Source organism: Aristolochia californica, unplaced genomic scaffold (assembly GCF_029961685.1).
Source record: "Aristolochia californica isolate CCGP_79_NKW_82.1479 unplaced genomic scaffold, dmAriCali1.0.hap1 SCAF_1, whole genome shotgun sequence".
Lineage (NCBI taxonomy): Eukaryota > Viridiplantae > Streptophyta > Magnoliopsida > Piperales > Aristolochiaceae > Aristolochia > Aristolochia californica.
Window position 1 is genome coordinate 8,950,818 of NW_027181770.1, and position 23,770 is coordinate 8,974,587.

The 23,770-nt window shown below is 36.4% G+C and overlaps 3 protein-coding genes across 5 annotated transcripts; 2 read left to right on the plus strand and 1 right to left on the minus strand.

Annotated features, from left to right (window-relative positions):
* The first annotated feature begins 1,264 nt into the window (after positions 1-1,264).
* Positions 1,265-3,948, plus strand: LOC137958625 (RHOMBOID-like protein 13). 3 transcript variants are annotated; one of them, XR_011114001.1, is made up of 3 exons: positions 1,265-1,473; positions 2,048-3,646; positions 3,751-3,946. XR_011114001.1 is itself a non-coding variant. In XM_068805713.1 (3 exons), exon 2 carries the CDS (start codon positions 2,329-2,331, stop codon positions 3,142-3,144), a length of 816 nt encoding a protein of 271 aa, XP_068661814.1. In that variant the 5' UTR covers positions 1,265-1,473; positions 2,048-2,328; the 3' UTR covers positions 3,145-3,184; positions 3,273-3,948. The 3 variants fall into 3 exon arrangements, 2 of the variants coding, with proteins under 2 accessions (XP_068661814.1, XP_068661801.1); XM_068805713.1 differs by having other exon boundaries at positions 2,048-3,184; positions 3,273-3,948; XM_068805700.1 differs by having other exon boundaries at positions 2,048-3,948.
* Positions 3,949-4,610: 662 nt separating this feature from the next.
* LOC137958640 (protein ENHANCED DISEASE RESISTANCE 2-like) lies at positions 4,611-10,196 on the minus strand. The gene is made up of 3 exons (XM_068805721.1): positions 10,129-10,196; positions 9,767-10,021; positions 4,611-6,040 (listed from the first exon to the last, which is right to left on the minus strand). The coding sequence occupies exon 3, from the start codon at positions 6,029-6,031 to the stop codon at positions 5,084-5,086; it is 948 nt and encodes a 315-aa protein (XP_068661822.1). The 5' UTR covers positions 6,032-6,040; positions 9,767-10,021; positions 10,129-10,196; the 3' UTR covers positions 4,611-5,083.
* An 8,836-nt stretch (positions 10,197-19,032) lies between these two features.
* On the plus strand, positions 19,033-23,563 carry LOC137958650 (uncharacterized). The gene is made up of 8 exons (XM_068805733.1): positions 19,033-19,400; positions 20,145-20,207; positions 20,296-20,391; positions 20,703-20,750; positions 21,897-21,968; positions 22,137-22,195; positions 23,012-23,102; positions 23,236-23,563. Exons 1-8 carry the CDS (start codon positions 19,101-19,103, stop codon positions 23,377-23,379), a joined length of 873 nt encoding a protein of 290 aa, XP_068661834.1. The 5' UTR covers positions 19,033-19,100; the 3' UTR covers positions 23,380-23,563.
* Positions 23,564-23,770: the final 207 nt, after the last annotated feature.

Here is a 23,770-nt window from a genome sequence, read left to right on the forward strand (position 1 = left end):
GTCTAATTCCTAACATAGCCTTACTCCACCGACATCTCAGTTCAAGAAAAGCAGTGTGAGACCTTAGTAGTTGCTATTTGCTTGTCTAATATCAAGCCATATCTTGAGGTGGCCAAAACTCAACTTCTCAGCTCCTTCGCTCTTTCATCCTTTGAAGACATAAGTATCACACTACTTAGGATACCATTCCCCTCTTCTACCTCTCAGACTGAGGTATCATCTGCTATGTACTCAGGTAATAGGGCTACAAATTCTACCTCTAGAGGACGCGGTAGAAATTATAGAGGAAGCCTAGCATGAGGTGGTATAACTGGCTCTAGTCCTTTGAGGACAAATAATTGGACTTGTATTCACTGTGGTGGACTGAATCATCTTGTGGACACTTGTTGGAAGCTTCATGGCAAACCAGATTGGGTTACTACCAACCAGACCTCGGTTAATAGCAATGAGAAAATGAATAAAAATTCAAGTTACAAAAAAGTAGAAGATTATTACAGATAATGATTATGAATTATTACAAAGAATGAAGACCTTGATGGTATATTCTCCTACATCTTCTACTACTGCTACTGCCATGACTACATCAAGTCTGATCTTTGTTACTTCCTCCTCTTCATCCTAAATCATTGACTCAAGGACCTCCGAGCATCGTACAGGTAATAAGAGTCTATTACATTCCATGCCTCCATATTTACTAGACAAATTTGTTACCATAACTTATGGATCCTAAACCAAAGTTCTTGGGAAGAGATCCTCCTTTGCTACACCCTCACTTTCCCTTATCGATGTCTTATTTGTTCCTCAATTCTCATTAAATTTAAAAGTAAAAAAAAGATAATACTGTACAACCTCATATCAGTTAAATTTTCAAAATTGAAAAACAAGGGATACAAATTATTGTATTTGGAAACTAATAGTATCACAAATAGTGTAACATCTATCAATATCTGGTACAATATTATTATACCTGAAATATGACACAATATTCCAATATGCATCTTATGTCATATTATATTACACATGTATCATCTTTCAAGACTGTATTTGCACCTTTAAAATCTGGTACATTTGTCTTAATAGACATGTATTGGCAATATGAATATATGTTAACCCTTGTCACACTGAGCGTCATTGGTCCCTTGATGTGACATGATGCTTCAGAAAATTCAGTCTCTCTCAACAGGTTCCTTGAAGGTGCACCGGACCATAGGTCTATAAGGACCATGGTCGATGCCTGTGGACTAAAGCTACCAAACAAGCCAAAGTCGGTCTGTTTTAGGTTTGAGGTCATCTTCAAGGGACGACAGGAGAGAACTTTTTGAAGGTTAACATTGGAGGTGTAACAGAAATAAGGAACTCTTGAATTACAAGCTACTCGCTCCAGCTCACAGCAGTTCGAGGAAGACACGAGGTCCTTCGCCTGCACGCCCCACGAAGAACCCGAAGTCTAGGGTAATCGAGAATTCAGAAAAGGTGCGCATATCTCTCTTAAATTCCTTCGATCTTTTTCTTCTTAACTTTTTTCAATCTTCGAAACCCTAGAATGGCAAGCTCATTGTTTACTATCCCGGTTTTTATTCCGGCTGCTTTGCCAATTTGATTTCTTTCAAATTTCCCAGGATCTGTGGTCTCGACGCATTTCTTGCATTTATCGAGTATGTTGCGATTGCCTTTGCGTGAAGCATGTTTACGAAAGGAACATGCTTGGGAAAGAGAGTAAAATGTAAAATGCTAAATTAGTAGGTGCCTGTTTGTAAGGGCTTTTTTTTACCCCTTTTTCTGGTTTACTTTTAATTTTATTTTATTTTCACAACATTCTGTTCATACAATTTAATAAAAAGATGGAAAGTGGGACTTCATATTGGTAACGTCTTGTCACCGCAAATCTGATATTCGTTGAAACCACTTTGAAAGTACGATCTAGTTCCACCTTACAGTGTTTTTCTATATTGGTGTCAGTTTTCTTAGAATAATTTTTAGGTACGGCGTGTGTTTAGCGATTTTAAAGAACCTACGGTTTTAACTTTCGTGTTACTATTCTTTGCAGATCTGACTGAAAGGCAATGACGCATGATCCAAATAAACATTGACGTCAATATAAACATTGATAGCTTTTGATGGATATTTAAGACAATTTGTTGAGTTTTGATTTAAAAATAAGGAAGCTCAATTGCTGCAGTTTATGTGAATCTGTGGCATTTAGAAGTCATTGTGGAGGGGAGGTAAAATTTAGTTGACAGAAGTCAGGTTGAAACTAACCGCACGCCCTATTTAAGATTTTCAATTGTAAGCTGTTGCTTGCTTGATAACAAATTGAAAGGAAAAACAATGGGGAAACCATTATTTGTTGAAATTGTACAAAAACCTGCAACAAGCACCATCATAGGAATCTGCTGTGCAGTTTGGTTCTACATACAGAAGAAAAACATTGGCTATGCTCATGTGGGATTAAGCTACGAAACCGCTGTCCAAGGACATCTTTGGAGAATCATCACCTCAGCATTCTCTCACATCAGTGTGCTTCATTTGGTTTTCAATATGAGTGCTCTTTGGAGTCTTGGAGTGGTAGAGCAGTTGAGCCACATGGGTCTTGGAGTTGCATTCTATCTCCATTACACACTTATTTTGGTAGTGTTATCTGGGTTGCTAGTTTTGGGAATTTATCATATTCTAATTCGGAAGTTCAAGCTTGAGTATTTCCAAAGAGTGACAGCGGTTGGTTATTCATGTGTCGTATTTGGATGGATGACAATTCTTTCTGTTAAGCAGCCCTCTTCAAAGTTGGATCTTTTTGGATTTCTTTCTCTACCAATTAGTTTTGCTCCTTTTGAATCTCTTGTCTTCACGTCCATAATTGTTCCACAAGCAAGTTTTATTGGTCATTTGTCTGGAATTATTGTCGGGTATTCCATTGCATGGGGTTTAGTACATGGGATGAACAATTACTGGGCAATTTCAATGCTCGGATGGATCGTTGTGGTGTTCTTGTTCAGTTTGAAGCGTACAGGAGCTTTTGACTTGAGTTTCATTGAAATTGAGGCTGTTACTGATTCTTCACTTCCTACTGTGGGCTTTATTGCTACAGGAAATAGTAGAACTTTACAGATGAATGCCCTCCCATTTGAAGGGGCGGAACTTGTCTAGTTCTTAAATTAAGCTTGTGCCATATTTTTTTGAACAAAAGGTTGTCTACAGATTTATCTCACAGTGGTATTATCTTATGGTGGATTCTCCATTTTGGAACTTGACCAAATGACTTTTCATATTTGAAGGTATTCTCTTTCTGTGATTCCATGGAGATCCCTGAACAGGTTCCTCTGTGACAAATGACTTTTGGTAATTATGAGATGGCATATGGCAGAAACTATGACTTATATTTGAGAGACAGGAAATTCCTCGGACCAACCACGTCATACCAGCTTCCAAGCCACACGTTTTGTACTTTCAGATTCTCAGTCAAATGTATTTTGGCATCTAATAAGATAAACTGAGGTTCTGTCTGACATGTATGTATAAAGCATTGTAGCATTCTATATTTACCCGGGAGTGTCCCCATCGGAAACATGGAATCTGACCACTGTCAGTCCGAATTATTTTTGGAATCCTCTTTCATAACCTTTCTTGATTGGTCTCACTAGATGTTCTGGTAAGCTTATCTTGCTGTGTAATTGTTTCAGATTGTGCAATCTGAATCTTGAGCTGCTTTACTTATCAGTCCCACTTGAAATTGTATTCTCACTGACCTTGCAGGAATCTGAAGCATGGACTGCAGGACTATGTACCTCAGGTGGTTGGGTTAAAAGGGGAGCACAACCCAATTTTAGAAGTGATGCTTTAGCCCTAACCTCATAGGTGGGGAATGGGGTGAGGGAAAAAAACTGTGTGCAGATATGGGAAAGGGAACTCTTTTAGTATTTTTGTTGTTAACTTTAATTTAATTGATATACATAGACTTAAAACAAATTAATGTAGGTTTTACTTCATTTTATAATTTATTGTTTTTTCATCCCTACCTTGTTAACTTGACTTAAAAAAACCCTTCTCCACAAAAACCTGTTTTTACAGATACCCGTGACAAAGTGGGGTTAGAGTTAGATTTTTAGATTTTATAGGTTTATGTCGGGATGAGCTTTCAAAAACCCAACTCAAACCTAAGTTGTGCCCACCCTTAATGCACCTGAAATGGTAGCTTCTCCTTGGATAAGGTTGTTAAACTCGCAAAATTATTTATTTTTTCTTCATCTCCAATAGGTATTGATATGCTTCAGGGCATAGGCAAGTCCCTTTTTCCGTAAGTTGCTGCTGTCTCCCACAGATCCCGTTTGTCTGAATTCCAAAACAAGAGAGGGGATGTTGAAGTATCATTTCATACTACAGTATAATCTAGGAGTAACCAACCATACCGAAAGAGAAAGTTATCTCCTTCAAAATCCTGATTTTCTATCTTGTCAACTGAGTAAGCACTGAGTATTTTTTTGCATATTTGCTACAGAACAAGTGCTCGTCTTCAGAAAGGTTTCTGCATGCCGTCTTGGTGTTAAGAGACCCAACCAATGTGGCTCAAATTCAATCTATGTGACATGTAGTGTCTGTAATGCTCTGTTGTAATGTGTAACACGCAACATTAGTCACAATCCAATAAGCTCTCTCCAATATGCTTCTTGTAAAAGTACAAAATAAATATGCAAGTTTAGTTTTACATCAATTTACAGAGTAGAGAGACTTCACAGATAACAACAAATGATTCTACGGAAAGAGAAGAATAATCTGGACTCCCTAGAAGATGAATGAAGGCAACCCAATTCCCAAACAGAGCAACAAATGTGAATCAATATGGACGAGAACTGTGAAATTAAAGCAGCGAGCCCCACCACCCCGAAATCAATATATCTTTGTAATTGGTAATCTGGCTAAAGTAGAACTGCGGAGCTAATGATTCTGCAAATGCCACAGTTTTCAGACGGTTGAAATCTTCCTTGGCTCCAGACACGAGAACATTATCAGATCATTCACAATTGACGCAGAAAGAAGGTAAAGACAGCAGAGACTTGAAGTGAGATAATAGGCCATGAACCAACACTCACTACTTTTCCATTCGATCGTTGTTCTCGCCTTCATGTTCCCTGCCATTTACATATATTGGGACAGACTGGGATCCATCTTGACTACCTGTATGTAGAAGGTGGGTGAAACCTTGCCCAATTGACTTCCAAAGTCGTGTTGGTAAAGATGACTGAATGTTTCCAGCATTTTCACCACATGGTGGTGGTTCAATTGTCTTCGCAGAGGCAGGGTCCAGTTCTGAGAACCTCACAGCTCCAAGAATCCTCTCAGGGAATTCTTGATCAGTCTGGCTCTCGATAACAAAAGCTAGGTCCACAGTCAGAGTAGTAACGTACCCAAACGCTAAATGAACAATTGCACTAGCCATCATAGAAGATCCAATATCCACATCAACTTCTGTATAGTTCTCTCCAGTGAAATAATTGCAAGAAACGGCTCTGCCAAGGATACAGATGGCCTGCTCTCCAACTGCTTTTCTCACAATCCATGGTCCCTTCACTATGTTTGCTATCAATTTAAGCCTTGAATTTCGAAATGAATCACCCCCGTTCACAAATTGATCCATTAATGACCCTTCAGGAATAGGATTGAGGGCCACAAAATATGCTATAGCACTGTAGTTATCCTTACTGGGGAGTTGTAAATTGAAAGCCCAGATGAAAGGCTTATTGCCTGCAGCTAATTCATCATCCATGGTTTTCTTCACTCGGCTATTTGGGTTGTTTAGTATCTCACAGATTTTTGCTGGACCTCTAATCCAGTCAAATCCAAGAGGCTTCAGGAGATACTCACCTCCAGGAATTTTTACTTTGGTTGATAAATACTCAGGACCTCTGACCTTGAATATATCTCCAGACGGGGTTGCCCACCCATTTGAACAATTGTCTGGTTCAAGGAGAGGAACAGCACCCCCAGATTTCACTCTCTCGATCCACTGGTGCTCACTGTTCGCATCAATACTAGCCATGCAGAAAATCTGGCCAATAAAAAAAATTAACATAACAGTAAGAAAAGTGAGTGAAATCATGCTAGTACACCAAATGACCTAAATTTATTTCTCTAGTTAATGCATTTAACACCCAGTTTGCAATGAACCTTGGAATCTACAGATTTCTCTCTGTTTAGTTTTCAAGTTTGTAACATAATTAGGTAAGCAATATCATATGCAAATGGCAAACAAATTCAGATGCATCGACAATTCATTTAGCAGTATGGCGCATTTTTCCTTGATTAGCCAACATATATGAAAAATAAAAGCTAATTATAAAACTAATATTAAAGGTTTATCGTGAGCAACCACAACAAGCAATTGCATTAATGGAGTTAAATGTGGCCCATTAATAAGATTAACCAATGAAATATGTCCAATACATTCCAAGTTTTGAAAACAAAAATTACTGTTATTATGACCACATAATCAGGATTGAAAAATAATAAACGGAACACTACGACAATGGCTGATAAAATAAGGCGAATCATTGTCTACAACCAGTTTTTTGCACTCAGAAATTCAAATATTAGTTCCGTTTTTTTTTTTTTTTTTTGTTTCCGACTACTACTGCAGGATTCTCAGTCCGAAAGTTTCTGTTATTCGGAAAGTTTCCTTTCGAGCTGTTCGGTGCGGGAGGAAGACGATACTGTAGATATATCAAGTTTCCTAAGTTAGGAAACTTGATTTATTTGAGCTCCGGTTCAGCACATGAGTTCTACCGCAACCCGAACCGAGTTGACTCAGCAGCTTTCCAACCGAACGTGACTTCTGTTCCAAACTGGGTCAACTCGGGTACTGGTCAACCTGACTCGGGCCACTTATTTTCTGCCTTGGTATACGTGCCCAAGATTTGGTACGACTCAGGTAAATTTTTTCTCTGGCTGGATTATTATTTTTGAAGCATTGACATATTATTCCTTGGTCAGCACATTATTTAGAACAGATATGTGCATTGGATTATTTCATGGGTCATTTTTCAAGGATTATTTTGGGTCATGTTAAATGGGACTAAGCCCATTTCAGCTGCTGCTATTTTGTCTCTTTTGATGAGACATTATTATTGAAGAAGAGGTAGCCTCGTACCATTATTTATTTATGTCCCCGTTAAAAATATCAAATTTTTGTGGTTGGGAGTCCATGATGGAGGAACTTCATCCCCGTAAAAAATATCAAAGTTATTTGTGGTTGGGAGTCCATGACAGAGGAACTTCATCCCCGTAAAAAATATCAAATTTATTTGTGGTTGGGAGTCCATGACGGAGGAACTTCATCCTCGTAAAAAATATCAAATTTTTGTGGTTGGGAGTCATGACAGAGGAACTTCATCCCCGAAAAAAATATCAAATTTATTTGTGGTTGGGAGTTTATGACGGAGGAACTTCATCCCCGTAAAAAATATCAATTTTTTATGGTTGGGAGTTCATGACGGAGGAACTTCATTCCCGTAAAAAATATCAATTTTTTTGTGGTTGGAAGTCCATGACGGAGGAACTTATTATTATATTTATGTTACTTTCCCCCCATTAATATCATATATTACTCTACCATTTGAGAGTCGTTGTCCTATGGAGGGACACAGTGGTGGAGGTGGACACTTCAGAGCAATGTCTTAGCGGCTAGGAGTGATTTACTCTCACTAATATTATACTAGCTGGGCCTAATGAACGAGAGCACCAGCGTGAGGGGGAGTGTTGCCCCAAACCCTAAACCCTATACAAAAAAGATTTTATACATCATTTGCAGCAATCTGGGAGTTCATGTTGTTCTCTCATCCCCAGCTTGAGGGGGAGTGTTGGAAGACAGGGCCCAAACCCACACGACCAAGGAAGACTCACATATCCAAGTGTATTAGAAGATGGGCCCAAGCCTATAAGATCAAGGAAGACCCATGCATCTAAGAGATATAGAAGACAGACTCAAGGTCCATAGATCAAGGAGAAGGCCCATAGGCCCACATTGATGGCAGAATGGTAAATAAAGGGTCATCTCATAGAGATGACATTAATGTAATTAAGCTAAAGTTCCAAGGTTAAAACCCTAAACCCTAAGTTCAAGGGTATTATTGTAATATAGTAGTTTCATTAATCTATAAATAGAGCTTTAGGTGGAGGGTTAGGAATCAAGTCCATATCCCTTCTTCCTCCAGTTTTCTCCCAATAGATTTCTCTCCCTTTTTCTCCATGAACTAAATTCATGGAGTCCTGAAAATCAACACTGACAAATTTATATATACAACATTAGGTTACACCTAATCTATTAATATTCTAGCCACAAGTTTAGCTACAAGTTTATAAACCACTAACCAATGAGAGTGCAGGTTAAAAAGTCATGAAATAGTACTTTATTAAGCAAAGTCAGGAAATAATACCAGATAACTTAGAAATTTTAAAGTCTCACAATTATTATTATTATTATTATTTTATTTCTTCGAATGTTGGTTATGCATGCAAACTACACCACATTCCTCTTGTCGGACTTAAACCCAAGACCTCACACTAGAACCCCTAATGTTAATTGAGCCAAAGTCGAACAATTAAAGAGTACAGGTATTCTTAGTTCCAGAGAAAAGGTCCATCCTTTCTGTACATACCTCAGTTTCAAGCACTGAAAGTAGAGGCTGAAAATGATTTTCAGCTTTGGCATCAATCAAGTATGGTGGAATTATTTTCTACTTTTAAAATAAGCATCAAGTATGCCAATACATCTTACTGGCAAAACATGAGCATACACAAACTGTTTGTCTAAGTAAAAATATTAGCATACACAAGACAAAGTTCTCATAAATTGCAGTCACCATACCAAGTTGCAATTTTGAGTTTCTATTTAAGATGCTTAAACCTAAAAAAAGTAAATAGTGATATTAGAAAAAGGCTTACCATTCTACTGTTTCTATTGGCGGGAATGAGAAAATCTAAAATCAAAATAAACTAAATTTCCAACATTACAAGTACTGAATGAAGCTGGTTAACAAGGAAAGGGAGAGGAGAAAATTTTCCGTTAAAAGGGAAATCAATTCGACTGTCTTACTTGCTCAGAGTCAACCAAAAGCTTATATGATGTTTCTGACTACCCGGACTTTCTTCAAACTCTTACCAAGTGAAAAAGCTACTCTTTTTTGTGCTTTACTGACTCTTTAAAAAAGTCAGAAAGACTGGTAGTATCATATTAATTTGATCATCGACATGATCATGATTATTGATGCAGGCACAAACTTTTGCCTGATGCCTACTTCAGCTGTCAAAATTCGATTTGAGAATTTCTAGTCCAAGATGGCGCAAGAAACAGAAATTTACACAGGAAAGAATAAAAACTTGTTTCCTTTTAATTGTTCATATTTAAACAATTAATATATAAGCAAGTAACCCATAAACGGAACCGATTACACTTGCACATCACAATTGACTAAAGTTAACAGTATTTGAACTTTGTAAGATAAAGCGCAAAGAAAAAAAAAAGCACTGCAAATCCTTCAGAGTACACCCAATGCTTGAGGCTAAGTAAACAATCAAATAACATTATAACCCATCAAAGAAAAGAAAAGAAAAGAAAAATTCGATCTCAAATGCAAAATCCACCACCGACTGATCGAACAAGCTAAAATCTCCAATTCGAACAAACAACCAAAGTGAACAAAGCAACGGACGTGACAAAATAAGTCAAAAAAGCCAGAATGAAAAAGGAAGAGAAAGCTCCAAAAACGGAGCTACGAACCTTTCTACGAATTCGTCAGCTCGGTGCGTCCTTTCCTTGTAAAGTCGGCCGTAACTGGAATCCCACTGAACTAATAGACCAGAGATCAGAATGCGGACAAGTAACAAGCAAATCCGGATACTCCCCTTCTTTCAGAATCTTGAAACGCTCGGCTGGCAAGACTTGCAGTACTTGTGCTTTCTGTTTCTTTCAAGAGAGGGAATGAGAAAGGCACATAGAAGGCGATGTGTTTCGAAGGGTGATAGCTCCGTTTCTCTTGATAAAAAAGGGGGAAAGAAAAAACAGGAAAGAAATTGTCACAAATTGATTTGGGAAAGAGCAGACAAAAGTGGAAAATGAAAATGAAAATGAAATGTTCCAACCAGAAAAATTTACGGACGGGGTATCTGAGAGTTTCGACTCAGTGGAGCTCCAAGAAACAGGACTCCTGATTGATCAGATTTGAATCTAAAACCAGACCGGAAGTCGACCTGGAGAAAGAAAGGAGGACTCTGGTCCCCGGTCTTGTCGGGGTCCGACTAATGACTCCGATTCCGAAAACGAGCTATCCTTATTTTAGAATATTCGTAAATCCAAACAATTATTATTTATTGGATTTTGGAAAATACGAAAAATAGCATGTTGCTTCAACTTATATTACAGGTTACCGTTCTGATGAGGTGGCATTGACGTGGCAATGATGACAAATCAAATTTGACCAAATTGTCATATTTTGATAATTTATTTGGTCTTTTTGAACGTATGATCTAACTTTAACAAATCAATTTTATCTGGGTTTGTTTGAATAATTGATCAAATTAGCATATGATTAGTTGGATAAGTAATCAACTTTATCTAATTAAATAATTAATTAACCTATATGGGCTTAATTGATCATCCAAAACATAATCTGACGTAACTTATAAAGCATGATCGATCATTGCCTCAAACATGATCAATCATATAGTATGCGGTCAAGAAAATGTTATAAAGTATGGTTGATCGCCCCCTCGTTGTATGATTGAACTTATAGAATGTTACCAGGAAAATGTTGTAAACCATGATCGATCATACTCAACTCTGCATAACCAGTTCTATAAAGCACGATCGATCAATCAAAATGGGTTGATCGATCAATGAACTTTTTGAAAGGTTGAAAACTCATTGATTGATCAATAGCCCTATAGAACATACAAAATATAGTTGTTATATATGGTTGATCGATCAACATTTTTTTGCATGTTTTTGTAAACGGTAAAAAAATGGCTAATTTGACTAGAAAACTTATAAATAGACACCCAAACTCGTAGATTACTAAGATTTGAGCTATATTAACATCATACCTAACCTCTGACAAAAAAAAATTGGGTTAACATTTATGATTTTACCCATTTAAAGAGAAAAACTTCAAATCTGTTTATACTTTCCATTTTCTCTTCATATTATTTAAATTTAAAATTGCATCAAACTCCTATATATTTCAGTTCATGTGCTTAAAGAAAGTCTTAAGCTTGATTTTATTCTTTTTTTATTTTTAACTTTCTTTAACAGAAGTTCTTTAGTACCTTAAAGATCGAAGAATTGGTATTCTATAACCTGAAATCTAGAGAGGGAGTGTCTACTACAGATGCTAAAAAAACCAGGGTGCCGCCTTTGATTAATCCATTTTTGATGCGTGCGGATCAGTCGAGAGAGGAGGTGACAAAGACGCCGTATATAATGAGATTTATCGTTCTCACGCTACGTGCGCGTTAATTAATCATGAAAATCAAACTTGTAGAGTTTTGATTACTGCACGGAATCGAAGAGAACCAAGTAGTCACAGCTCAGAATTAACAAATAATATGGAATTCGGAATTTAGAGTTTTCCGGCCAGAGGCTCAGAGCTCGCCCGGAGAAAGATTATTCTCCGGCGGCAATTCCTTGAAACAATCGTGCATAGATTATTCTCCGTATCACTCAAATCAATAACGTCGAAGATCCCAGATTTTTAATCCGAGTTACTTCGGAGTATTTCATCTCTCACTTCTACCCATTTTAAAAACTTTATCTCCGATCATCTGTCCGCTAGTTCAGCACAGTTTATGCCAGTCGAGCTCTAGATGTCGAAGTTTGTCAGGAGGGTATCAAAACAATATTGGGAGCACTTCTTGTAGAGGTTCATAAATAGTGAAATTTAGATTGGCATGAAAATCAAAAAGCTTCCGCGGGTTTGAAATTGTATTTTAGAAGCGATTATTGATGTCATTTGTCATATACATGCCTTATGTAAGATCGAAGCTTCCATGTTATTGATAAATGTGTAGTAGCTTTTATTTTATTTTTATCAATTTTCTTTCTTTCTGTTGGGTTATCCAAATGTTAGTTTACTTCCTTATCATTTTGGTGTCATATGTTTTGGTAGGTGCCCATATCGTATCTGGGAATGTGAATGTTTTGAGCCTCAGACATTAGATGAACTTCTCCTGGAGTGGAGACATGAGGGGGTAAACAGTTGAAATTGGATCAGTTTTTATGTTAGAAAATACATCCAAGGGTATTTTGGTTATTTTTTATTTTATGGTTAATTTTCTTTATGTAATCTTGTTCTATATGTAAAATTATATGAGTGGTTAAATTTTTAATGTGTAGTTAGGGTAAGGAGATTAAGGTTTATTAAGTGTGTAGGGCTATTTTTGTAATTTGTAACTCAAAACACCCATTTAACAAGTCTGGGTATTCGTGCACAGTTACTAATTAAGCCTTTCAGGCTCTTTAGACATTTCATCTTTTCCTTTTTCCTTTTTTCTCACAATTTTCTCTTCTTCCTTCACCCAAATCTGAAAGTTTACATGGTATCAGATGCTATTGCAAATTCTTGCCTTTTTTAAGAGGACGACCTGCTGGAAGGAGAAAAACTACACGGTTTTGATGCTGGTTCATCAAAGTTAAATTTTTTTTTCTTTACCATAACCTTATGATTACTCGTCGTTATGAATCATTGAAGGATTCTCTACAATTTGATTACCCTAATTGGGTTCCTAATTTGGTTTTTTGATATCTGCGTCACCCAACCCAGTGTTGGATGCCTAAACCCAATTGATGATCTCAACCCTAATTGCTACTACTTTTACATGATATTGGTTGAAATAGCTGTGAATTGTTGGTTATTAGATTGTTAAAGTGCACATATCCTGTTTATGTGCCCTAACCCTAATTTTGTAAGTGGGGTCCACCTTGGTGATAAATCTGGAAATTGTTTGGAAGCATAAATTGGTTAGTTTGTGATCAAATATCAGTATTATGGCAAAGGTAGGAGAAGTTTATACTCTGATTAGAGTAAATTCTGGGTTTGATGGAAAGGATACCATCATGATTACTTCAGAAAAATTGATAGGGCCTAATTATGTTAATTGGGCTAAATTTGTCAAAATGTTTAAAGGTAGAAAGAAGTTGAAGTTTATTTGAGATGATCTTCCAGTGCCTCCAAATGATGATTGGGAGGCATAAGACAGTTAAGTTATCACCTAGATTGTCAATAGGATTGATTTTACTCTTAGAAATCAAGTGATGAACTGTGAGACATCAAAGGCTATGTGGATGTCTCTAAAATCTTTATATGCACAGGATAGTAATTTCTCTCGAGTTTATGAGCTGTATACAATTTTTTTTTTGGGTTGAAAAGAGGAAATCAAACTGTTACAAAATATTATAGTGCATTCCTTGACATATGGCAGAAGATCAATTGAGTTGAGAAAACGCTAAAATCAACTGTCTTTTGCAACAAAAATAGATGATTTAGGTGTTGGATTTGATGTTATTTAGGTGTTAGCTTTAGATGAAATCCCTACTAGTGTTGACTCAAGTATGACAGCTTATCATGTTCACTTGTCACCATCCTGGGTTCTTGACTCAGGAGTCTCCTGACATAAGTCAGATATGTTGTCATTGTTTTCCTATTTAAAAGAGTCTCTGTGTGTCAAACATGTTAATCTTGTAGATGGTTCTACTTTTCCTGTTCAAGGAGTAGGCAATGTTACTCCTGCTTCATTTTTGTTTCCTCAGTCAGCGCTTTTTATTCCCAAGTTTCCTCTAATTTGTTATCGGTTAGTCAGCTAACCGAGTCAATGAGTTATTCACTCACATTTTATCCTACTCATTATATTTTTTAGGATCTCACGACGAGGCAGACGATTGGTTCAACTCGTGAGAGAGATGGGCCATACTACCTAGAGAACCATCGACATAATAGTATTCAGGCATTACATAGCACATATTCTCTTCTACAGTGGTATTTGTGGCTAGGTCATCCATCTGCAGCAAAACTGACTCTAGGTATTCCAGACTTTTCATCTAGTTCTTTTTTTCAGTGCGAGTCGTGTGAACTGGGCAAACATCACAAAAGTTCGTTTCTAGTATCATCTCATAAAACCGTCCATCTATTTGAGATTGTATACTCAAACATCTGGGGTTTTTGTCCGGTGAATAGTTAGTTTAGTCATAAGTGTTTTATTTCCTTTTTTTATGATTTTAGTAGGTGTACTTGGATTTACCTTCTTAAGGAAAAATTTGAGGCTTTTGATGTATTCAAATTTTTCTTCAATGAAATAAAAAATCAGTTTGCTACTTCATTTCATATCCTGTGTACTGATAATGACCTCGAGTTCATGAGAAGTCATAAATTCCAAGTCTTTTGTGAAGAACATGGAATTATTCATAAAACATCGTGTGTCTTTACCCTACAGCAAAATGACATAGTTGAACGTAAGAATTAACATTTATCGGAGGTAGATAGGACAATGATGATAAATATGCATGTGCCCAAACCTTATTGGGGTGATACTGTTCTTAAAATCTATTTATTGGTTAATAGAATGCCTTCGTCTATGTTAGAAGGAAAAATTCCTATGCAGGTTCTTTTGCCGTCCGCACTATTATTTGCTATTTCTCCTCGTGTGTTTGGATGTGTCTATTTTGTTCATGTATTTGGGTCTTCTAGGGATAAGTTATCTCTCTGAGCAGTTAAGTGTGCATTTTTCGGGTAATCTCGTACACAGAAAGGGTACAAATATTTTTGCCTCTCCACTAGAAAAATATTTGTATATGCTGATGTTACTTTATTTGAGGATGTACAATTCTTTTCATCTGTGTCTTTACTTTTTGATCCTGTTGTCTCACTTGAACCGGCACCAAATATCCCTTTTCAATTTGGTGACCCTATTGGACCGTCACGAGTTGTCACTATTGAGAAATCATTAGTGTTTATAAACACTAGAAAAAAGTATCACCATCGACTCTCTCACTGAACCATGACTCTACTTCGTCTCAAGATCTTGGAGGTAATGATGTACATCTTCCTATTGTACTCAGGAAGGATGTCAGGAAAGGTGAAGGTATGCGTTAACCATTATCTCAGTACATGTTTTTTGTTCCTTATTTTACTCCTATAAAAATTTTGTTTTGTCCATTTATACTTACATTATCCCTTCTTCAATGTAGGAGACCGTTTCGTGTCCTCATTGGAAGTAAGTTATGGATGTTGAAATGGATATTTTGATAGGTCGAGACACTTGGCAACTGTGTGATCTACCATATGGGGCCAAAGTTGTTGGTTGCTACTGGGTTTATACTATAAAGTATAATACAAATGGTTTTATTGAACGGTATAAAGCTCGACTGGTTGCGAATGGGTATAGTGAAACCTTGGGTATTGATATGTTTGAAACATTCTCGCCTATTGCTCGTTTATCGTCTGTCCCTATTTTGCTCTTAGATGCAGTGAATCAAGGGTGGTCCCTTGTTATGATCCCGGGTTAAGTGTCTGGCTTTTTGCTACCTACTAGACCGATTTTTTGGGTAGTATTGGCTAGGTGCTTAACATTTGGTATCAGAGCCACTAATTATGTTGCGAGTTCGAATCCCGAAGGGGGTGACCTAGCGGTGTTGCTAGAGTGGCTGTGGATGTCGACTCGTAATGGAGGAACTTGTTGAGCGTCAGCTCGTAAGAGCTTGAGGGCAAACTCTTTCTCCAAGGGGTGTGTGATGTTATGATCTTGGGTTAAGTGTTTGGCTTTCCGCTAACTACTAGGCCGGTCTTTTGGGTGGTATTGGCTAAGTGCTTAACATCCCTACATTAATTGGACATAAAAAAATGCCTTCTTATAATGGTGATCAGAAGAAGAGATATATATGGAGCAACCTCCAAGATATGTTACTCAGGGGTAAACACATAAAGTATGCAGACTTAAGAAAGCGATTTATGAGCAGAAGCAGAGTCTACGTGTTTGGTTTGAAAAATTCAGTTAGGTTGTGGTAACTATGGAGTTCTTGAGGAATCATCGTGATCACTCTTTGTTTGTGATGAAAGAGGTCCTTTGGAATTGTGGGTTTTTGGTTTATGTAGACGACATTATATTATTTGGGAGTGATAATTTTGGCGTAGAGGATACCAAATCTTATTTATCTGCATATTTTCAAACTAAAGACTTGGAACTGTTGAAATACGTTCTAGGCATTGAAAATATGGTTACTACACTAATAAGTAACCAAAACAAACATGGTTACTACACTAATAAGTAATTTAATGTAGAATTAAAATATTAAAATATACTAATTAATTAAATAAGATATTATATAAATTAATGATTACAGTTTATTATACATTAATATAATTACATGTGATAATTAATTGTGCACTAATTAATTATAAAAAATAACAAAAATGAATATAATAAAAAAATTATTAATTTATTAATAACATAAGATATATTTTAACACAAAAAAAGGAATAATTAAACAAAAATAATTGATCAAATGTTAACTTTAACAATATTTGAATTACCACTCTTAAATCACCAATTTAATACAGTAATTAAAAAATTAAAAAAAATTATTTTATCAGTAACACAAGATAGATTTTTACGTAGTATTAATTAATAATATATTTACAAAAAATAAAAAACATTAGTTTAATTAATTATAAAAAATAAAATGATTGATCAAATGTTTATTTTAATAATATTTTAATTACTAGTCTTAAATTACTAATTTAATATAGTAATAAAATTAATGAATACACCCAAAAGTAAAGAAGTTAGAACGATAATGGTTTCAATTTCAAACCAACACTAGGAAGGCTAATTTAATAAAATAACCAAGTCTAGTTAACCAGCAACTAGGTTTTACCGCCAACCCAAGAGGTGTCATATTGACCTAGGATAGTAATATCATGTATGTTTTTTACACTAGAGAGACCTGTAGGACAATCCAGATTTCACATTAAAATCTTTCACGATTGTTAAAATAGAACAAGAGACAAACTCTAGTTGATTTCAATTGCAGAAGTTTCATGTAGAATAGGAGAACATGAAAGTGATTTCTCACTGTTAAACAGAAGGAAACCGACATCTCTAAGTATAATATTCTGAAAAAAATCACTGGCTGGTGGGATTCTAAACTTGAGTTGATTCATGTAGCCGATTTAATCAATTTGAGAGGAAATAGAACATGGTTGAGGAGTGCTGAATGGAAAAATTAGGAAAAATCGAAGGAAATCGGGAGAATTTTTAGGGGAAAAGAGAGTGAGAAGCGAGAGAAGGGGGAAAAAGAGAGGTAGAAGCTAGAGGGGAGGAAGGTCGGAGGGGAAGAGTAGCGTTGTTGCAGGCCGCGACCGAGAGGCTGAAGCACGATGGGAGTCCGAGAGCGAGGCGAAGGTGCGTGCACTAACAGGTTCGAGTCAATAAAGCATGTAATCACATGAACTTGAAGTTGAACCCTGTTCTTATTTTTCAACAATCATATTATTGGTTTTTTTTTTTTTTTGTTTTGGCCAAGAACAATACAAATCATGAACATGACCTACCAGCTCGTCTTCCTCTAAGGAACCCTGCAGTTCCTAACTTGTAAATCTGCCACACGTAATTGCATTTATATCCCAGATGATGAAGGATCCCTCAACTGCACACTAATGCTCAAAATAGTCTTCACTGCGAGACACTCCCTTTCCCTCTTCCAGGCTTGTGATATCAAGGACCCAGAACAGAATAAAGAATGGACAGTGCCAGGAGTTTGTTGTCAATCAAGTGCTGAAATTTTTCAGAATAATTTCAGAAATTTGAAAATTTTGCCATTTTGGCTGTCCATTATCCGATGATTGTATGATCAAATAATAGAAAACCAGAAAGCTTTCAAAAGGGGAGAGACAAAAAATGAAAAGCAACGGCATCCCTGGCATCAGAACTGAAGCCACCCATGCATATGGGCATTAAAAGTTCTCACTTCTACCGTGGTTCAATAGGGTTTGAACTAGAACCTATTAACCCACTGATTTGATAACTTTCTCTGGCTTTTGCAATATTGAGCTCAGACTCTTCTCCTTTCTAAAAATTAAGACTAACATTTTAGTGTTTTGACCCGATTGGGAACTAGGGGTGGCATCAAGCCGATCCAAGTTCGAACATACATATGTTCGAAGTTGGCTTAATCTGAATACTTTGAACTTGAGCTCAATCTCGAGCCTAAAATTGGAATCGATCTGAAGCCCAAAATTTTTAATTGAGTTTGAACTAGAGTTCGAACTCTAACTTATATTTAAAACTTCAAAAATAATTTTTTTTTATAAAAACAATTAAAGAGAATATTATGATGACTTGGTACTATTGAATAGCAAAGTATCACAAAGGAGTTTAAGACTTTACAATGGAACATACCAATGTATAATAACTTACTTAATAGAACTAAAAAAAAAGAGCAAACACATCCATCAATAATGTTTATTCCATCAACAAACAATAATATTAGATGTCGAGGGACCCAAAACAGTTGAATGATCAATTATCTTTTAACTTTGAGGTAAATAAGAGCAACTATCAAGTAGCAATTAGAGTAAATAGTATTTTCATAAAAAAATCTATACTAATGAGTTGATTCATGAGCTAACAAGCTGATCTTGAAAAATCTCGAGTTTGACTTATTATATTTAAGCTCTAATCGAGCTTTAAGTAAAAACTAAACTGAGCTGAGTTTTTTTTCGAATGGTTTACCACCCCTACTCGGAAACACCTTGGCCACACCGGGAAACTCAGTTTGATTGATTGCCCAAATTAGATCAGGACTCCCCAAGAAATAGAAGGGCGAGTCTGAGTCATCCATCCAACACCGTGCCAATTCCGTGTCCATACTGCCGAGTCGCGGGTCGACTAGCCGGCCGAAACATCATGCTAGCGAGGACCACAATCCCGGTTCGTCGGACTTTCTGGTCACTACAAGAACTGGAATAATCGAAAATTCGTTCCCTCAGGTCTAAGCCATTGGCGTTCTCGTCGCTCTTTCGAGTTGGGTCACCGATCATCTGCTGAACTGAACCTCGACCGCGAGCATGGCGAGTCCTCTCTTACCCTTCATATTCGCTTCCCTGATCTTCTCCGCCTCTGCTTTTAAGTCAGATGAGCTACTCCAAGACGACGATGAGTTCGTGTCCGTCGGTCGAAAGTCGGATCCAGACCTCGAGTTCCTGCAGCCTGTAAGAACATCGTCTACACGGAAGAAATCCGATCCGGACTCGTCGTCTCCCGATTCCAAGCTGCAGTTCTCTCTCGAGCATGCGTTTGGAGAATCTGAATTCTCGCCGGCCGGAACCTTTTCTGCTCGCCTCAAGACCCCGCATCATGGCGGACGGGTAAGCTTTTGGTTGAAGCTCATGTTTTTGGATATTGATTATGATGGACTTGGAGCGATTTCTCGCAGAATTTTGATTTTAGGTCGTTTTAGTTGAGTTACTTTTTATGGTTGTCTGGTGGTGGGATTATTAGACTCTGATTGCAGCAGTGTTGTCATTTTTTATTGTTTTCGTCCTGTATTCCTTTAAGCCTGCAATGAGTTGAATTTGTAGCCGATGATGTACTTTTTGATTATTTTGTTGTGAGAGTGCTTTCATGGTTGTAGCTCTTTACTCCCTTGAGGCTATTTCTGATTTAACTTATTTCCTTTTGCTTATCTGTGGCTTATGGACTAGCTTCTTGCTGTCATTTATTTTTTCTATCCTTGCTTGTTAAACTAAGTTTGCTTCTTCTTCTTGAATTAAAAGTTTCCTTAGTTTTTAATATTTTATAGGTATTGTGGAGATTTACCTAGACAAAGAGAGATCAGCTGATTTCTTGTGACTAGTTTCATGCACGTTTCCCTCTCTCTTATGATTCCTTGTAAAAAAGATAGCCTTTATGTCATACTGGAAACTGCATTTATGCTCTTACCTTCAATCTCTGCTCTAGTTGCTGCCTTCCTTCAACTTCAAAATTACATTTTTCGATATTAAATCCTACCTCTTTGTGAGGCTAGTAGTCATTTTGTATTGTTACTCTCCTTTATTTCTAAATGAATACTCTAAAACTAGAGATGAACTGAGATTTTTTTTCCTGAACAGACAATCACAAAGCTTCGATTTGCTAGAGACACTTTCACCGAAGAAGATAAGGAAAAGTTCAAAGTAACTTCTTGCCCCTCTGCTTCAGTTTCATTTACTTGGAGGCCCATTCTTGCAAATGCCTTTCATACATATATCTTACTTGCTGCAGAAGCTGCTGAGAGATGACGAGTTTTACAGAATAAGAATACCATCAAATGTATTGAATCCTCCTGGCAAAGATTTTGTTGTATCATCAGTTAAAGCAGTAAGTCAGTGCCATTGATGCTTAAAGTGCTATTCTTTTTATTTTATAACAGTGAGAAAAATGTCATCTCCAAACTAGAAAAAACAAAGATAAACCCACAGCATGAAGCACATTCTCAATGGGTTGCTAGATAGTCATGTAAACATCTCCCATTGTACCTTCACTGTTTGGCACTATTAGGGAAACCATAAAATTTAGATGTTGCTTTGTTATATGTTGCAAATTATTCTGACAATGTGGAAAAGTTAGGTTACTTATCATTTTACTGGAAATATTAGTGGATGAGGTTACTTATCATTTTGTTATTTCAGAGATGTCTTGTGCAAGAAAGTTTGGATGAGCATTTTATTATCCACACGGTAACTTCAGATTCTCACCCTGTATTTTTTACAAAGCTCATAATTATAACTTTCATGAATGTTATCTTTTTTTCTGTTATTTTTGTATCTATGCTTTTGGATATTTATTGTGAAATAACTTTTTTTTAAGGCAAATGACATTGAGTATACATACTCTAACTGTTACTGAAAATTGTGATGCAATTCAGCAGGGTAGAATAGAGAAAGCAAGGAACAACTTGGAACTATTAATTCTGCTTAGTTGAACCTTTCAATTGTCATAATAGAAGTATGATGCAATTGCCTCAAGAAGCTTGTTAAATGCTCTAATAGCTGCAGGAAAGAAGTGAAGCGTGTCATCTCGTGCATCTGGCATTAATATTAGGGGGCCATGTTCATTTCCAATTCACTTTCTATTTTAGTTTACATCCATGTCAAATGAAAGAGAAGGACAAAAGAAGAAATTTTGATAAAAAAACTTTTTTAAGTGAGCTACATGCATATTTCTTTATACCTTGGATGGAAAATTAATTGTTTAAAGTGCTCTATTGATGGATGTGTGGGTAAAACATCATTATTCTGCCACATATATTATTACTTGCATCTGTGGAATTAGATACAGTGTGTGCTTCCAAATTGCTGTATTGTACTTCAACATTCACTAATATCTGTTACAAGAATGGCCAACTGATATGTACAACTCTAATTGAAAGAGAAAAGAGGAAAGCAATACCTGGGCTGCTAATTGGACCCTCTCTTCTTAAGTGGTAGATTTTGGGAAAAATCTTTCAGATGTGCATTATCATTGTGGATGTATCGAGGATCTCACTAATTTCTACATCCTTAATTTATAAGCATTTGACACAAGGTAGTTACGTCTTTGCATATACACTGTCCTAAAACTTTGAATCAACTCACAGGAAATTTTGTATGTGAGCAGCAGTGTATCTTGGGTCTCTGAAGCTGGTAACTTTTATAAATGTCAAGGAAGTTAATGAATTTCTACTATCTGAATTGAGGGAAGCTCCTTGTTACTAGGAAGACAAACTATGTTGTCATGTTGTACAAATATCTGATCGAGCGTTTCAACTATGTAGGAACTATATTCTTAAATTCATGACCTGCGTTTCTTTAAAATGATAAGATTTTTATGCTTATTTCTGGCAGGAAGGTGTGAACATTTTGGCTGTTAATTATGGTTCTGCCAGTGCTTGTCAGTATCCACGGGGGCTAAAATTTGTAAGTCAAATGCATGAATTATGTTACACCTATACCTGAAGTTCTAGTGCCACCAATTTGTATGGAGAATAGAAAGAGAAAGAGAACACTGTGGAAAAACACGTGGACATATTTTTTCCAATATTATCCTTGTAATTGGTAGACCACTAATTCAATTCAACATTGCAGCCAACAAAGTGGGCTTTTAACTCATATACAGTCCTGAAGAATGGTGATCAGGCACCAAGGTAACAATTTTGAACTATCTTTTCTCTGTGTTTTTAGGAATAATTTTGGCCGATATTATTTTTTTTTTTTTTTTTTTTTTGCCATCTGGAGTCTATTGATGATGGCTGCTGTGCAATCATGTGCCATAGGTTATTCTGAAAAGTGAGAAGAGAACTGTCCTTTAAGAATGCCATGGCACATGAAAGATAATATATCTTTTTATATTATTCATGAAAGATAATAACATTATGATTCAAACATAAATGGTGTTATGAAAAAAATTAAAATGTTCCTTACCTATGTTTTCTTATCTGTACTTCATTTCTGACAAAATTGCGGGATTCAGTTTTGTATCTGATTTCACATCAGTCGAATTGGATTGGTAGCTTCTGTTGCTTGAGTGTTTTCCTGGAAATAGTTCATTAATCTGACTTTTAAGTAGGAATCCACTTGGATCAGTTGATTCTGCAGGAATCAGCTTGATGCTGAAGTGGTTACCCAATTTGATCAGATTCTATGAACTATTAAGATCTTTATTTGCTCCAAACCTAGAGAAGATGCTGAAATGAGATAATCCCCACCCAAAAAAAATAAAAATAAATAAATAAATAAAGGTTTGAAATTTCTTTTAATGATTTTCACCACTAATTTAATATTCCCACCCAATAAGCTTGTTTACATTCAGTGCTACCAACATTTTTTAAGGCTCCTGTCCAGTAAAGTTGCTGCCAAATAGGTACAGAAGAAGGTTAAACTACTGTATGTCTTATCTTATATTTTTAATTATTGTTTCACTATCAGCAGTTGATTTGTAGATCTTGTCTTGTTGCTTGCAGAACTCCAGCTTTTATGGACGAACTTCTAGGTGGGGAGGATGGAGAAGGTGAAGGAGTCAAGCCTCTAGAAAGGTCTTTTTGGTCTAAATATGTGAGTACTTTTATACTGTTAATGTTTCTTGTGTTCCTGCTAACTGAAATTTATCTATCTGATTTATTTATCCGTGTTATGGAAAACCTTAACGATCTTTCTTTTCTTTCCTTTTTCTTTGGGTAATTTTTAGTGGATGTACATGATCCCGCTTGGACTTATTGTCATGAATGCCTTCACTCAAGCAATGAACAATGAAGAGCCGGCTGGGCAACAAGGATCCCAACAGCAGCAGGCAGTAGCTCGACCCCCAAATCCAGCTGTTAGAAGGAGATAAGCGGTTAAGTCTTAACTGAGGTGTTCCTTTCTTGAGAGGTGATTGTGTTTAATTTATCATAAACATTCACGAATTTGATTTTCATTAGAAGATTAGAAAGTACATAATTTGATAACTATTCTGGCTGATTGGATCGAGGAGGCATCTGGCATAAGAAATAACATCTGGTGATGAAAGTGTAGAATGTGGGAGAAGCCCAAGCTGTTCCATGTAGTAATTGTGAATCAACTGCCTAGTTCCTAGAAGTGATTTGGCTGCCAGCATTTGAAGAGCCAGGACAAGGTGATGACTAGAAAGATTTCCTAATTGATAACATTATAAAATTAAGGTAATTAGAAAATTAGGGTATTACCTGTTCAATTACGTAGAGCCTTGGAATTTTTATTTTTTT

Bases quoted from the DNA above. Each gene is read 5' to 3' on its own strand.
- LOC137958625 (XM_068805700.1), top strand. From the start codon at position 2,329: ATGGGGAAACCATTATTTGTTGAAATTGTACAAAAACCTGCAACAAGC.
- LOC137958640 (XM_068805721.1), bottom strand. From the start codon at position 6,031: ATGGCTAGTATTGATGCGAACAGTGAGCACCAGTGGATCGAGAGAGTG.
- LOC137958650 (XM_068805733.1), top strand. From the start codon at position 19,101: ATGGCGAGTCCTCTCTTACCCTTCATATTCGCTTCCCTGATCTTCTCC. The intron at 19,401-20,144 runs GTAAGCTTTTGG...TTTCCTGAACAG, and splicing joins CCCCGCATCATGGCGGACGG to ACAATCACAAAGCTTCGATT. The intron at 22,196-23,011 runs GTAACAATTTTG...TGTTGCTTGCAG, and splicing joins AATGGTGATCAGGCACCAAG to AACTCCAGCTTTTATGGACG.